This window comes from Manacus vitellinus, unplaced genomic scaffold, assembly GCF_001715985.3.
Source record: "Manacus vitellinus isolate BGI_N305 unplaced genomic scaffold, ASM171598v3 scaffold_52_pilon, whole genome shotgun sequence".
Taxonomy (NCBI): domain Eukaryota; kingdom Metazoa; phylum Chordata; class Aves; order Passeriformes; family Pipridae; genus Manacus; species Manacus vitellinus.
Genome location: NW_021940628.1, coordinates 1760118 through 1776052, shown reverse-complemented (window position 1 = coordinate 1776052; position 15935 = coordinate 1760118). Strand labels below are relative to the sequence as shown.

The 15935-nt window shown below is 39.6% G+C and overlaps 1 protein-coding gene across 1 annotated transcript in view; it reads left to right on the top strand.

Moving 5' to 3' along the window:
• Positions 1–15508, top strand: part of MACO1 (macoilin 1) — a 28208-nt gene extending 12700 nt beyond the window's left edge. The window contains exons 6-12 of the mRNA XM_029963037.1: positions 1565–1743; positions 2218–2716; positions 10121–10279; positions 11285–11467; positions 12221–12341; positions 13758–13932; positions 14980–15508. Coding sequence (XP_029818897.1) covers positions 1565–1743; positions 2218–2716; positions 10121–10279; positions 11285–11467; positions 12221–12341; positions 13758–13932; positions 14980–15182 — 1519 coding nt within the window. The 3' untranslated portion in view covers positions 15183–15508. The remainder of the gene's footprint in view (positions 1–1564; positions 1744–2217; positions 2717–10120; positions 10280–11284; positions 11468–12220; positions 12342–13757; positions 13933–14979) is intronic.
• The last annotated feature ends 427 nt before the right edge of the window (positions 15509–15935 follow it).

Genomic DNA, 15935 nt, shown 5'->3' with positions numbered 1-15935 from the left:
CTGGGAGAAATGCACTTTTATTCCACAGTTTTTGGTGTAGTATGCACTGATCTACATTTAAAATGTCTCCTGTTTTTCCTGGAATCCTTTGGTCCAGTTCCCTGTGACACTTCTCCCATAAATTAGACATCTGTCATTTTAATTTATATTGTCTACATTGTGCAACAGATCCCTTAAACACCAATTGCATTCTGTAATAGGTTGCAAAAGCACTTTAGGGGCTGTGAGGGAAGGTCTTTCTGCTGCTGAATTGGATGCAAACATCTGAGCTTGTCATCAGAGTTTGGGAGCTGCAGCCACAGCTGGTTTTACACGACATTACAAAAGAGGCATTGGCAGAGATAATGTCAGATGCAGATGCAAATGATTCTGGCAGCTCACTTAGAAATACAATTTGCACAGGGCTGTGACTGAGAAGGTTCTAATGGTTAATAGTCATCTGGTTAATAGCCATGTGTATCTGAGTTTTCCCGTGATTTAGGACACCTTCAGTGTTTAAAACACGACTGTGCTTTGGTAAAACTCTTGTCAGACATGTATTTACTTTTATTGATTTATGTTTGCTCCTTGATGGAGCACCTCTGCTAATAGATACAGGGCATGATTTGTTAGCATTCTGTGTTGGTGCAGTTGTCACAAGCTAATAAGAACACTTAAATTCTCTGTGATGAAGCTGATATGCAAAAATACCATTCCAAAGTTCTGTCGTTCCCATCAACAAATGGAACAGCCAGGCCTGGCTGGAAGTGAAATTCTTCATGTCTTACCTGTCAGTGAGAGAAGTGGAAGAACTAAGTTTAGGGATTAGATGGTTTTTGCCTCCAGCTTCAAGGTCAGTCTCCTAAATGAGGAATCTCCAAAGACCGTTTCTTGCCCACAGAAGATGTTTTTGCCACTGAAGCTTTGCCTCCGTGGTCCCCTTTAGCTGTGCCAGGGCTGGCTGGTCACAGCCTTGGTCCCCCCAGGAGTGTTGTAGCCCCAAAGCTCTGTGTTCCAGCAGCTTCTCCAGCTCCTGTTTCTCAGGAAGAGTCACAGGGCCTCTTGCAGAGGAGGTGTTTTGGAGAATGTTGTTTTGTCTCAGCTTCGAAGAGCGGTGGAAAAGGGATCTGCTCTTACCTTCTGTGTGTGAAAGGATGGGGCTAAGGATGAGTTTTCCTTTCCCTGTTCTGGATGAATGTTGTTAAAGTATCTCCCAGTTTAATGTCTTGCACAAAACATGGGATCTACTGCTGTATTTGCTGTTATTTCCTTAAAATATGTGTAATTCTAGTCTGGTGCTGGTCTCAGAGCTGTCTTTGCTATGCCTGGTGCAATTGCATTGTTGTAATCCTTTAATCTATGCTACAGTTAATTGCTGTCTGTAATGAACTGTCATTTTATCTTGATAAAGAGCTGCCTACATTTTTGAACTGCAGCTTTATTGTAGTACCTCAGAAACCATTTTACGTATCATTGTCTGTGAAAAAGTTGTAACCCAGATGCATCCACAGCTACATCACTTATTAATTTGCTATTGTGGTTAACAGTTTGAGTAATAATTGGTTTGGTTTTTTTTTTTCCTTAGTATTGGCTACCCTGTTGTGACTTTGGGCTTTGGCTTTAAAAGTTACGTCAGCTACAAAATGCGTTTAAGAAAACAGAAAGAAGTGCAGAAGGAGAACGAGTTCTACATGCAGCTCCTGCAGCAAGCACTGCCCCCAGAGCAGCAGATGCTGCAAAGGCAAGAGAGGGAGGCAGAGGAAGGCAAGTTACACTTCTTACTTAATGTGTTTTCTATTTTCTGCTCTTTAAAGAAAAGACAAACACCAAACGTGCTAAGGAAGAGCTGCTTCAGCCCGTGTTGTTTTGCTGCAAGTGCAGTGAACTTGGAGCCAAAAATAAAATAACTTTGGCAGTGGTTAATATGACAGGAGAAGTGAATTATGTCCCCTCTGCTTAGTTCTTTACTAGCTACTGCATTAATCTGGTCAGGCAGTGTTCTATGAAGCATTAGTATTTATTATTAAATCCCTTGGTTACTGTTTCCTGCCTGTAACGAAGGAAAAAAAAGTCTTAAAATACCACGTGACTTCAGATTTTCTTTCCTAGATAGTCCCCAGTAATTATTGTTTTCTGCAGAAATGACTGACATGTACACAATGATTTCTCTTTCTGTGTCACAAGTATTGATTGATTTAATGAACTAAGTATTTTTTTTTTCTCACTTTGGTGTTGCAGCAGCCAAAGGATTATCCGATATGGATTCCTCAATACTTCTGCAGCACAATGGAGGCATTCCAGCCAATAAAAAAATATCTGCAACGTTGCCAGAGCTAGAATATAGAGAAAAAGGGAAAGAAAAGGACAAGGATGCGAAGAAACACAACCTTGGAATAAATAACAATATTTTGCAACCTGTAGACTCTAAAATACAAGAAATTGAATATATGGAAAACCATATCAATAGTAAAAGATTAAATAATGATCTTGTAGGAAGTACAGAAAACCTCTTAAAAGAGGACTCATGCACTGCCTCGTCCAAAAATTACAAAAATGTCAGTGGAGTTGTGAACTCCTCACCTCGCAGTCACAGTGCAACTAATGGGAGCATCCCCTCCTCATCCACTAAAAATGAGAAAAAACAGAAATGTGCCAGCAAGAGCCCGAGCACACATAAGGACTTAATGGAAAATTGTATTCCTAATAACCAGCTAAGCAAACCAGATGCACTGGTAAGGTAAGTGTGATCTGAGCATTGTGTGATGCCTGTTTTATCCTCCCTGCATTTCAGTACATCAGATTTTTAAATTTTGGTTTGTTTTGTGGGGTTTTTTTGTCGTAGAAAAATGTAATTTATGATCTCACAAAACAGAATTGTTTAGTGATGGATTAAGATCTCTGGAAGCTTTTGGGCCTTTTGGGTTCTGCTCCTGATTTTTTTGTTTGATATGCAGCCTTGAGCAAACTGCTTCCTTTCTCCCTCAGAACAGGATGCTCACCTACCTCACAGGGGTGTTGTGGGGCACAAGAAATAGCTCTGATTTGTTGACATGAGAGAAATGTGGAAAATCATCTGTTCTTAACAATTCTTCCATGGAGTGACCTTTAACTCTCTAGAGAATTCCCTGGGGTTTGATGGTGCCTGAGCAGGTGTTTTGTCTTAGTTTTTTGTTTTGTTTTTCCTCTGAAATTGTTTTAATCTTCAGTTCACAAGTAGAGAGGCAAAGAATCAGTCACGGGGTAGCTCCTTACAGTGCTGAGTTCAGGCTCTTGCTGCCTTGTTGCTTTAGGAACAGGTCTCAGGGATTTAATTTAGCTCCCTGGTAAACTGCAAACATGGAAAAAGTCACATCTTTACATCTGCTCCTCTGAAGTTGAAAGAAAAGATGAATTTCTGAGGTGCAGCTCAGCATTTGCAGCATATATCCTGAGACATATGGTGTTGTCATATGTTACCAGAACAGTGCTGGTAAGAAAGAGGTGGGGTGTGACTGTTCACAATGGGATGGAGAGATGTCTGGAGCAAAACTGTTGCACAATTATGCACTTTGCCACCATTTTCCACCTGGCTTATGCCTCTCATATTCCTTTCAAACACTCTTTGGCCAACAAATCCCTGGTGCCCAACCTAATTGGCAGATCCAGGTTTGTTTTCCCTGCAGGTACCTTTTGATAATTGGACTTTGATCTGTCCCTGAGGTTTTGTGCTATGGGAATACAATCACTTCAGTGAAAATATTCTCCTTTGATAATCACACTGCCACTGATTGACATATCAGTGCCAATTAAACATCCAGGCTAATTGATACCTGATGTCTGTAGAGAAACTTGTATGCAGCAAATAAGAAACCAGCTAATCTGTGAATCAAATTCAGCCAAGATTAGTGGGATGCAGATGGCTCTGCCTTCAGCAAAGCTGCACCTAAATCCCCATGTCCAGGACTGCTGGGTTTGTGTGTTCCCATTTTTCAGCTGGGCATCTCAGTACTCTTTATATGGCTTGTTTGCTCCCTGGAGAAGAGAACAGGTCAGTTCAGTTTGCTGCAGCTCAAAATATTGTTCCTAAGCCTTGAGAAAAGAGAAGGGAAGGGCTTTATAGGATGACCTGCCAGACTAAGAATTTTGTCCCATGTAGCTGTGACAAGGAAGGAGATGTAAAACTTGTTTGTTTAAAATTTAAATTACACGTTGAAATCTTTATATGCTCCAACATGAGCTTAGACTAGGTGGTCACTAATTGTCCAGAGTGGGTTTTCTAATGCAGAAGTGAGTATACAATGAATTAGATGGTGTCCTTATAGAGAATTCCAGCTCCTGTAACTCACTGGGTAAGGACAGAGTACACAATTGCCTTTGTACAGCTTAGCCTTACCCTGAAAGTGAATTAAACAACTTCAGTCTTTTGTTTGTCAAGTGTTTTTATGGGATGTGTGGGTGTGATGTGGCTGTTGTGCTACAAATTCGTGTCCCTGCTTATTGTACCCTGATTTCCCTGAGCAGGCAAGGCAGGAGCACTGGGAACACCAGCACCCTGTGCTCCCAGTTTGTTACAAACAAGGATGACTGAAAAGCATTCATGAAATCTTGTTTCTGTTCAGATTGAGCACGTAGCTCCTACACCAATGGAACTATAAACTTTAACTGGCAAATTGGATGGGATGGAATGCACTTAAATTTAAAAATTCATGGTTGTTTTTCTTTTAACCCTGTCAATTATCCTGTCCCTGGAGTGTGAGGCATTTGTTCATCATCTTTTCCACTTCCAGTAGTATTACTCATTCCTGTTATTAAACTTTTAGGCTGCATCAGTTCTGAACCCTGAAAAGGGCTGAGTGAAGTCCTGCATTTGTGTCCAGACTTTCAGATCAGATCTGCTCAGCTTCCAAATAAAGATGCTTTTTATAACCTCATGTCCAGCAGACTCGCAGCAGGATGTCAAAACCAAGCTGCTTTCCTTTTGTGTTCACAAATGATTTCCCTGAGCTGACTAACCAGTATTAAATGTAAAATATGCCTTATGGCTGCTGGGCAATTGGGAATAACAGGGCTGCAGACAGTAAAAAATGGGACTACTGAGAACAAGAGTCTTGCAGGGTTGTTAACTTTTAAATACTTGATGTGACATTTATATATGAAAGGCTGCTGCTAATTAAGTTTTATATGTATTTATATATACAATATTACTCTTACTTGAAGCTGAGTTTTTATTTTTGTTCTGTCTGGTAGGTGGTTGGTGCTTGAGTGTTTTGTTTTCTGGAGAGGGTATTTCAGAGAATATTATGTTGTGTTACTGTCATTTTGATAGGGATTCAAGAGGCTCTGTCCCTGCTGATCAGCCTTGGCAGTAATCTCAGGGGTTTTGCTGTTCCTACAGCTGAAATGAATATCTCCTTCTGAGGGATGCTGAAATCTGCTGTTTGTTTGTCAGGCACTTAATAATTGAATCTCTGTGATCTGAGCTGCTGGTTTCCCAGCACTGTGGTAATTGGGCCAGTGGAGGGATCCATTTGCTCTCCAGTGCATGGATGAACTTGGTATCCCTTTGCATTACTGTTGTTTGTCAGCAGGTACAGAACAAGTTCACTTTTTTTACCATTTCACTGTAATTTCTGAGGTGAAACAGGTTTTATTCATGGTTTAGGGGCTCAGTGTATGGAACAAGCCCGAGCTGTAATTGCTGCAGAGTTTATATTTTTATATGTTCTTATTACACAGCAATAATCATGACCTGCCTCTGCCTTTTTACACCCTGAAAAAAACACACAAAAACCTGGCAGTGCAGCTTGGCAGAAGTGTCTGTATCCATAGAGGTCTTGCCTTTGGCACATGAGGTGATGAAACAAGCTGTCTTATGTACTAATTATTCTCAGAGATAACAATGACACCTTCTGGCAGTTGGACCAAGAAAGGTATTTGTGAAGCAAGAGCTGGTCTGCCACATCTTATTTTGCTTTCCTAAAATCTTTTCTTACCTGCAGAGACCGACTTTAAAGGTTTTAATGTAAATGTATGGCCATTTGATGGTAATTATTGTACATTTTCATGGCATTGCTGGTGGCCAAGGCATGATGCTGCTTCTTCCTCATCCCCCCTGCCTGAAATGGCATTAATGTACCAGAAGGCTTCCTGCTGTCAGCTGCAGGGATGATGGTCAGGGTTTCCTGCAAGAGGGTGGGGGTGAAGGCAAGTACAGAACAGAAAAGTAAAAGAACTGAGGATGTAAATTAGAAATCTGGGAGACAATCCTTCTTCCAGACCATTTTCAAAGCCACTGTCAACACAGTTGCTTGGACTGTTCCGAGGCAGAATAACCTTTTGAAATGCCAGCTGCTTAGATCAATGCTGTGCAGGAGAAAAATAAGTATCTTGGCTTTCTCTCTGTGGATTACTGTCTTTCTTGGTAATGAAAAATGCTCTGAGGAGCTGCAAGTACCAGCGTGTTCGTTCCAGCAGAAGCTCAGTGCTGCAGGATCACACTGGCCACTTCAAAGGAGCAGGTTCACTGCAGGGGATGCTTGTGCCAGAACAGAACAAAGGGAAAAATGGGGCTTTGGAAAAGCATCTGAGTGCCCTCTGAGTCTTTTAGAATTTTAATTTTGCTATGAATTGTGTTTAATTCCTGCACCATCGCCAGGTGATTGTGGGATGGAGTTAACTGGATGAGTAAACTGAGCAACAGGGGTGTGTTATTCTCCAGACATCAATACTTAGGAGCATTAAGCTGAATTGAGTTGTCTTTAAGTTGATCCATCAATCTTCCCTGAAGCATTTGGAAAAATACTCAGCCTCTGAGGTGATTCCTGATTAATTCTCTTCATCAGTGAGATTAGGAATGGTATGAGGTAGTGCTGAGAGAAGAAAATGGATAAATCTGCATTTAGAGGAATGACAAACTGAAAGAATGGACCTTGGTTGTATAAACAGCACAACATCGTAATTTGCAACCAAACCCTCATTTTAAAAACAGTTCTGTGTCAGAATGACTTGTAGTGTGTGCAGCAATAGAGAGAAGCATCTTCTAGAACTCAGGTTTTCTTTACTCCCCCCTCCTTTGTAAATAACTTTTCCCAATAAGCCTGGAAATAAGAGGCTTAAGCAGAAAATGAAATCATAGTAAGAATAACAGCAATTTGAAAAATGCTGGTTTATGGGGTCATTTATCATTGTAACAGCAGTACAGACTATTCCAGAGGGGAGGAGAGAAAACTCCATGCACTGGTCTGTGCTGGCAGCAGTGAAACTCTTTTATGGCACTGTATTGGTTTACCTTGATGATGTGCTTTTATTTTAGAAAGAGTGTTTTTAATGTCCTAGTATGAGAAATGGCCTCTCCTAATGGTGGGTGGCCTGACAGACAATGAAAGCAGTCCATGTGGTTTTGAGGGGAAACTAAATTCATGTCTTTTTTAATGAAGTTGTATCTCTATCTAATTGTGGCAGGTCTGGGAGAGAAACCATGTAGGAAACATTTAGTCCCTGCATTATGATGGATTGTTATCTTCCTCACTCATTTTAGGTAGTGAGGAGCATTCATTTGCTCTATAATTTGCAGAAAACGTCTGCTCTGGTATTTAAAGCTGTAGCAGAACCTACAGCATAACGAAAAGAAGTAATTAAAACCTGCTAAAATCTTTCTTTAAAGCTTCCTTCTAAGCAAGGCTATCGATAGATCAATTTTCAGTGGGTTTGTCTGGCATTGACTTGAAAAAGATTTGTTTTCTCTGTGTTAATTAATTCTCTTCTGCCCCTTTTGAGTGATGTCTCCTGAATGTGCAACCCCTCCCCGAGCCTGAGCCTCACAAATTTAATGTCCACAGCTCTGGTTGGCCACTGCTGCCTGTGCTGAGTGAGAAGGGAAGCTGTGGCTTTGTGGCCTCATCCGTTTCCCCCTGGTTTGGAAAGCTGGCCTCCTGTGTGCTCACACTTGAATGTGCTCCCTGGATCCTGCAGGTTTCTTCCAGCACAGTCTGGAGCAGCCCCATGAGCACTCAGGTGCAGGAATGCCACCGACCAGATGGCTTCAGAAACTTGAACTAATGTCAATACTCTGTTGCCAAAAATACAAATTCAGCTTGTCCTGTGCCAGCACCTCTGATTTATTCAGGCTTTATCTGATCAGGGCTTCTTTTCCTGGAATACTAAATACCCAAAATAAATCCTGGTATATCTTATTTGAGCGAGTTTGACATAGTCTGAGCCATAGGGAAAAGGCTGTTTACAGCTGTCTTATTTTCAGTTATCACTTTATTGTAGACATGTATATTGAAATTATGTACAGGTACTTGTCAGTGTAAAGTGGGATTTATGTCCTTTCCTTTGCATTGTCCTACCAACCATTTTTTTCACCTGTTTATGAAAACCTGTATTAAAACCAACCAGCTGTTGGCACACAACAGGCTGTGAGTGGTTCTTACATCTTCTTTAATTACTACTCTCTTTAATTAAAAAGTATGCTCTTTCTAAAACACTGAGCTACTGCTTACTGCAAGATGAACTCTCATAGCTTTGCCCAACCACTGTCCAGTCTCACACCCTGAACAGGGTGACAACACACACCTAATAACACCTACAGCACCTGCTGGTGGGGTTCCATTTCTGGGTTGTGTGGCTGCAGGAATATTTGGTTGGGTTTGCAAATTCTTTTCTTTCAACAACACAGTACGAGGTGTTGGAATTATTTTTGGACTCGCATCTGAAATGTGTATTTGCTGTGTACTGTTACTATTTGCCTACAAGTATAAGTTGATTTTTATTTTTTTTTTCTTTTTAAGGGTACATTTGACCATGGTTTGTACTACACTAAAAGGAGTTGGTCTTACCAGGGGGGCAGTTCAAGTCTAACTAAAAAGCCAGCTCAGTGCAGCAAGTGGGATCTGAGCATCTGAGTTATCCGAGTGTGTTATAGCCCAGCCACGCTCCTTTACAGGCTGTTCCTTGCTGTTAATTTACCTCTTTGGTGCAGTTTTAGCCTATTACAGACATACTTTTATGAATTTCCATAACTTTGATGATTCCACACTTAACCTCTTGATTCATTGGCACAGGATGTTCTCGTGCCTCGTGCTGTTCCATCTCTCAGTAGCCTTTTAGGCTGAGATTTTCCTGCAGTGAAGCCCAAAAGTGTTTCATGAGGAAGGCAAAAAGCTATAACCATTTATCTGTGCTGCTGAGTGTCAATAAGGCCAGTTCTTTTTGGCTTTTGTGAATATTCTCCTCAAGTGTTAATGTTCAACTGCCACTAATTCTGTGGAGTCCTAGGAAATAAAACCACCTCTGTCTTCTTTATGAACATTTAAAAACTTTCAAATCAATAACTGACGGAGCAAATGAGGGTTATGTGAGAATGGCTGAGGTGTATTTGCTTTAAATAAGTACATAACACAGTTTAAAAAAAGGTTGATTAGTCACCTGTGATGTGTTTTTCTTCTAAAAATCAATAACCTTATTTTGAAAATGTGGGAGGAAATTAAAGTGAGCTGAGTGCCTCTGTTCTGAATCGTGTGTTTTATTTAACCAGTTTTTGTTGGAAATACTTTAATTAATAAGATTACATGAATCTTCAAGAACTTTCTAAAGCTACAATTCAAGTGGATAGCAGATGGTCTCTGTTCAGGAGCAATTAAAACTAAATTTACTGACTCCTGAACTGTGGATGACTTACCACGTTCTCATTATTCAACATTCACATCATGTGCTACAAGAAAATACCAACATGTTTAGGTGAGAATTCAGCAGTATGGCCCAGAGCTCAGCTCTAGCTAACAAATTAAACTCAGAATTTGTGGAGAAAAGTAAAAATTTGTCCATAAGTGGATCTGTCCTCGATTAGATCTTCTCAGACCTAAGAGAAAATATAATTCCATAGGATTTGTTTTACAACTTCGCGGTGCCCGGAGGAAACCAAACTGCTGTGGGAGGTTATGAGGTGTGTGTATACATGGAGCTATATATATGTGTAGTTATATAAAATGTGATTTTATAGGAAGGATGCACATCATTTCTGAGAGCTGATTGTTTGAAGTCTGGAGGTTTGAGGGGGGGCTGGCAGATGGTGTGAAGTTTTTACGTAACGCGTTGGGCGAGCGGAAATAAAGTCGAAATTGTCTTTTTTTTTTTAAAAAAACTGGTCTTTCTTTCTTAGGTTGGAACAAGACATCAAGAAGCTAAAGGCTGACCTGCAGGCCAGCAGGCAGGTCGAGCAGGAGCTGCGCAGTCAGATCAGTTCCCTGACCAACACAGAGCGGGGGATCCGCTCGGAAATGGGGCAGCTCCGGCAGGAAAACGAGCTCCTGCAGAACAAGTACGTGGGCACGGCTGGGGAGGGAGCTGGGGGGCTGGGAGAGGAGAAATCATTAATTACAGTAATAATAATAATAATAATAACAACAAGAAAAAGAATGACCGAGGTGTGAAAAAGGGGAAGAAATTATAATATTATTATAATTATATATATTATATTATATTATTATTATAAATATATTATTATAATTATAATATTATTATTATCATCATTGTTATTATCCTCAGAACCACTGTAACTAGAAATAAATATTTATAAATATTAAGAAAACAAATAAAAATTAAAAGAAATTATTAATAAATATTAAATATTAATATTAATTAAACAGCAATAAATATTTTAATAAAACATGTGTAATAAATATTAATAAAATACATGCTAATGTTATTAATATTAATAATCAGAATATATTAATTTATATAATGTAATAGAATACAGTAATTTATATACTTTATTGTAATTATATATAAATTTAATATTTATATATTAAATTTTATATAATTTATTATATTTATATATTAAATTTATATATAATTTATTATATATATAATAAACTTATATATTTATTATACTTATATTTAATATTTATATCATCTTCATTACATCTATTTATATATTAGATATTGTATGTCCATCATATATTCATTGAATATTTGAATATTTCTATTTTTCTCTTTAATATTTATATTTAATTATTTGGCTATTATCATTATCTATATTGTTTATATTTAATGTTTATATTTAACAAGTATATATTCTATATGTTTATATAATAGAATGTATGATTATTCTGTATTGTCAATATTTATATTTGTATATTCAATATTTATATTTGTGTATTTAATGTTTACATTTAATTACTATTTAGCTGTTATTGTTATTATTATTTGCCAAATTCCAGGCAAATCTTGCCTGCAAATCCACCAAGACTCCTTTGGGACCACTGACCAATTCATTTGTAGTGAATAAACTCCCCCGTTGAATCCCCTCGCTGTTCCCTTCCAGATTGCACAACGCTGTACAAATGAAACAAAAAGACAAACAAATGATCAGCCAGTTGGAGAAGAAACTAAAGGCAGAGCAGGAGGCACGAACCTTTGTAGAAAAGCAATTAATGGAAGAGAAGAAAAGGAAGAAGTTGGAAGAAGCAACTGCTGCACGAGCTGTGGCCTTTGCTGCTGCCACGAGGTGCTTGGTGCTTTGGGGAGGCCTTTTTCACTCCTGTGGACAGAAAGGAGTAGTTTGTTTGATTCTTTTCTTGGAAAAAAAAAAAAAAAAGGCTTTATTTGTGTTAAGGCAGAGGGAGGACTGGGAAATCTCTGAGCCTCAGTGCCTACATATATTACATTTGCCCATGTAATATGAATTACACGGGTGAAAAAGCTCTGAAGAGCATATTTAGAACATAATGCTCTGAATTATCTGCTGTACCTTGGCTGTGCTGGCAGAGATTGTACCTGCTTGGGTCAGTCTGCTTGGGGAAAAAGGAACATCTCCTTCCACGTGGGGACTGTGAATCAAGGATTTGTGCAATGGCATTGGCCAAAATATCAAGTTTAGATCCCACATTGTGGAATGTTCCTGCTCTGGCCCAGTGGCTGCCAGTGCTTAGCACTGGGATTTTCAGCAGTCACACAGCTGTAGAGATGGGAGCACAGCACAAGTGTGGGTGACTTTAATCTGCAGTGCTCCAAATGTCTAAAAAGAATTATTTCTGCTTTCCTCTTCTCCATATTTCATAAATATCCTAAATTTCCTGATACTTGGTGTGTAACTCTCCCCACTGTTGCCATGAGGGGAAACCATTTTGCTGCAAAGGAGAAAGTCAGCTTCCTCTTTTTATCCTTCAAGTTTTACATTAATTTTCGTGGTATAAACAGCTGAGGAATGACAACCTTGTTCTTATTTCATCTTCCCCTCTTTTCATGTGTTTTTCTGCAGGGGAGAGTGCACTGAAACTCTACGGAATCGCATCCGGGAGCTGGAGACAGAGTGCAAGAAGTTAACAATTGACATAAAGCTGAAAGAAGATCAGATAAGAGAGCTAGAAATGAAAGTTCAGGTAATGACAAAGCGCCAGGGGCTTAGATCAGCATCACAAGGAGAGCTTTCAGCCCTCCAAAACCCAAGGATCTACATAAGTGGCAATCACCACCTTCAGTAACTGTGCTGTTCAGATGTTTGTCTGGCATGTCTTGCACCAGGGTTTATCAGACAGTGGGGATGAGGAAGGTTAATTGTCTCAGCTCCACACAGTTCCATTGGTTAAATTACAATTTTCCTCCCCAAAGCCACTGGTCTGTATAGACTGAGGATATAATCCCCTCAACAGCATTTTTTTTACCTGATGCAAGGAGCTCGCTGCCAGGCTCTGTCATTATATATATTCACAAATTTATTTATACAAATCTGTTTGATTCACGTGATTTATATAATTCACCATTTTATTTATACATCCTTATATAATTCACAAAGGTTGCTTACTCAATCTGAAACACTGGCCAGGCTTTTTTGGGGGGGGGGGAAAGTGCTTCAATATTGAAAATACTTGGTGGCAGACGTGTAGCAGAGACAGTGTCTGGCATGTTAAGAGTGTAAGAGCTCAAATGTGTGAGTTGGAGTTGACCTTATTCCTTTCAAATGTCTGTTCCTAAAGATGTCCTCGGACTGTCAACTGACAACTTGCATGAATATGTATTTTTAATGTCTCTTCAAAATCCACCTGGTGTTATCGTGAACTTGTTTCCAAACAACATATGCAGCCTTGTTGTTCCTGTGTTTACCAAACTCTTGAAAACAAGGGTGGTTTATCCATGGAGAGGACGAGCATGGCTTTCAAACAATTACAACCAGCTATAATTAAGCTTTTAAATCTTATTAGCACCCTCAAACTGTTAGAGAAGCTTTTTGTTGCAGGCATTAATATTTTCCCCTTTGCATTATTGTTTGTTCATTTAAAAGTATAGAACATTTCTGTGTATAGTAGAGTCACCATCCCTGGAAGTGTTCAAAACCCACGTGGACGTGGCACTTGGGGACATGGTGAACGTGGTGGTGCTGGGTTGGCAGTTGGACTGGATGTTATTAAATGTCTTTTCCAGCCTTTCTGAGTCTTGTGGGAAGTGTTTCCACATCCCACATCCCTTGGCTGAGAGGGCTGTGTGGCAGGCTCAGCTGGCACTTGGAAGTGATTTTTTTGGGTTTTGGGTGGAGGGTCTTCCTGTGACTGATGGAGGGCTGAGGAACAGAGTAGCTGGTGCTCCCTGCACTGTAATTATGCCTCGTTCATTATGGCTTTAATCACTTGTTTGATGGCCACGTGTAATTACTGGAGGTAATATTACAGTGTCCTTAATTAACCAGCATTTTAATTTCACACTATTAATACCAAGCCCACTGTGGGGAAGGCAGAAGGCTTCTCAGCCTATCCCATGTGCAAAGGGAGCGAGGATAACATTTGTCCTGATTATTCCTGCAGGAGCTGAGGAAGTACAAGGAAAACGAGAAGGATACGGAGGTGTTAATGTCAGCACTTTCAGCCATGCAGGATAAAACACAGCACTTAGAGAACAGCCTGAGTGCAGAGACCAGGATCAAGCTGGATCTGTTCTCTGCATTAGGAGATGCAAAAAGGCAGCTTGAGATTGCCCAAGGTAAGGATGGAGGGTTAAATCCAACACGAGAGCAGAGAAAAATCATGGAAGTGTTTTGGGGTGGGTGGGATGTGGCCCCCACTGAGCATTTCAGCTTCCACAGCTTTGTGGGGGTGAGCCTAAGCCACCTGACCTCCTTCCCCCCCAGCTATCAAACTGGCAACAAATGTAAAGATGGGTGTTTTGAGTTAATTTATGATTGTTTTCTACGTTTTTATAAACCATTACGTAAAGCTGGAGGTCTCTTAAAGAGCTAGAAGAGCTCTCTCTTTTAAGAGCTAAAATAATAGTTGCCATCTATTAAGGTGTTGTCTTTGAATCCTAATAGTAATATTTTATGACTCGTGAAGTACATAAAACCCAAATTGGAGGGGGGAATAACCTGTTTTAAACGTGGTGATGCCACCAGGGGGAGCAGGAAACCAGCATAAAACCCTGCCCAACCCGGCCTCGGTGCAGCTGGGCAAACCTTGGAGCAAAATTAAATAACCTTTTGATTTAACACCCGTTTAATTTCCCTGTAGAAGTTTTGTTTGACTGCAGGAAAATTTGATTAGAGTGAGAAATTGTTTTGTTTCATTTCAGTTGCTGTTATTCTTTGCCTGGTTTCATAAATTGCTGCAGTGATGTTGTGAGCGTGCACAAAAGGGGGTTTAGAAAAACGATGGGAATCGGACAGTTTTGAAAATAAATAACACGTCCAATAAGCAAATACTCGTGCTTTTGTGAGGATTTTGGAAAAATGTGAATGGAAAAGTGCAGAAAATTGTTGAGGCATGGAAATAATCTTTGGATACGGCGCAGCTGTGAATCCAAACAGTGCAAGATTATAATGGCAGAGCCGTGTTTAGTTATGTCGTGGGGTAATTAGGGATAATTAAACACAGCTCCTCAGCACAGCCAGGAGTTACACAGGTTGTGCTTTGACTGATGCCATGGTAAAGAACTTCACCAGCTCAACCACTGAACACTTTTGGGGTGTTGTGTGTGTGTTTGGGAGGGTGAAAAATGCCGCTGGTTCTAAGTGATGTTATTTGCTGTTTTCAGGGCAAATCATTCAGAAAGATCAGGAAATCAAGGACCTAAAACAGAAGATTGCAGAAGTTATGGCAGTAATGCCCAGCATAACATACACTGCAGCCACCAGCACTCTGAGTCCTGTTTCCCCACATTACTCTTCCAAATTTGTGGAGACCAGCCCTTCTGGACTCGATCCCAATGCCTCTGTTTATCAGCCCTTGAAGAAATGAATGCCAATTTTTCTTTTTTGCCCAGTAATTTTTTTGTCATGCTGAAGGCATCACACAGGAGTGTCTCTTGCAGTCAAGATGAAATTGTATTGTGTGAGACTGTATTTGTTGTCATTTAAAACAGGATAAAAGAACATCTGGATTGACTAGAACTGCCCATCAGTTTTTCTTGTAAATTTTTAGAAAACCTCACAGAACTTTGCAATTTATTTTCCTTGGCCAATGCATTAAAAACAATTCTTGGTTTTCAAGTAGCCAATTTTGCCTTTTTATGTACTCTTGCATGGTTTCCTCTTGAAAAAAATACAGGGCTTTGCTTGATTTTGAACCCTTTCTTCTCTTTTTTTTTTTTTTTTGGTTTAATAATCAAAAATGAATTTGCAGATTCGTTCAGAAATAGTGAGGGAAAAAAAAATCTTTAGTTTTTACAGCGAAAGGGTTAAATAATCTAACAAAGCTTTGATTTATAGATGTATTAAATGCAAATACGTGATGTTGCAGAAGAGAATTTGATTTTACCCCCCTCAAAGGACCAAACAAATTTCAGGGGCGTTGTTTAAGGGGAAGAGTAAGAGAATAGATGATGATGTGACGGTGGTTGTTGTGTGAAATATTTATATTCCCATTGGTGTTTTTAGTCATTGAGAATTGCTAACAGTCTTGTTCACAGTGCCTTGGGAAAAGACATTTCAAGAGGAAACTTGATAGTTTAAACTATTTTTTCCCCCTTCACTGTCATGTATCTTATATATC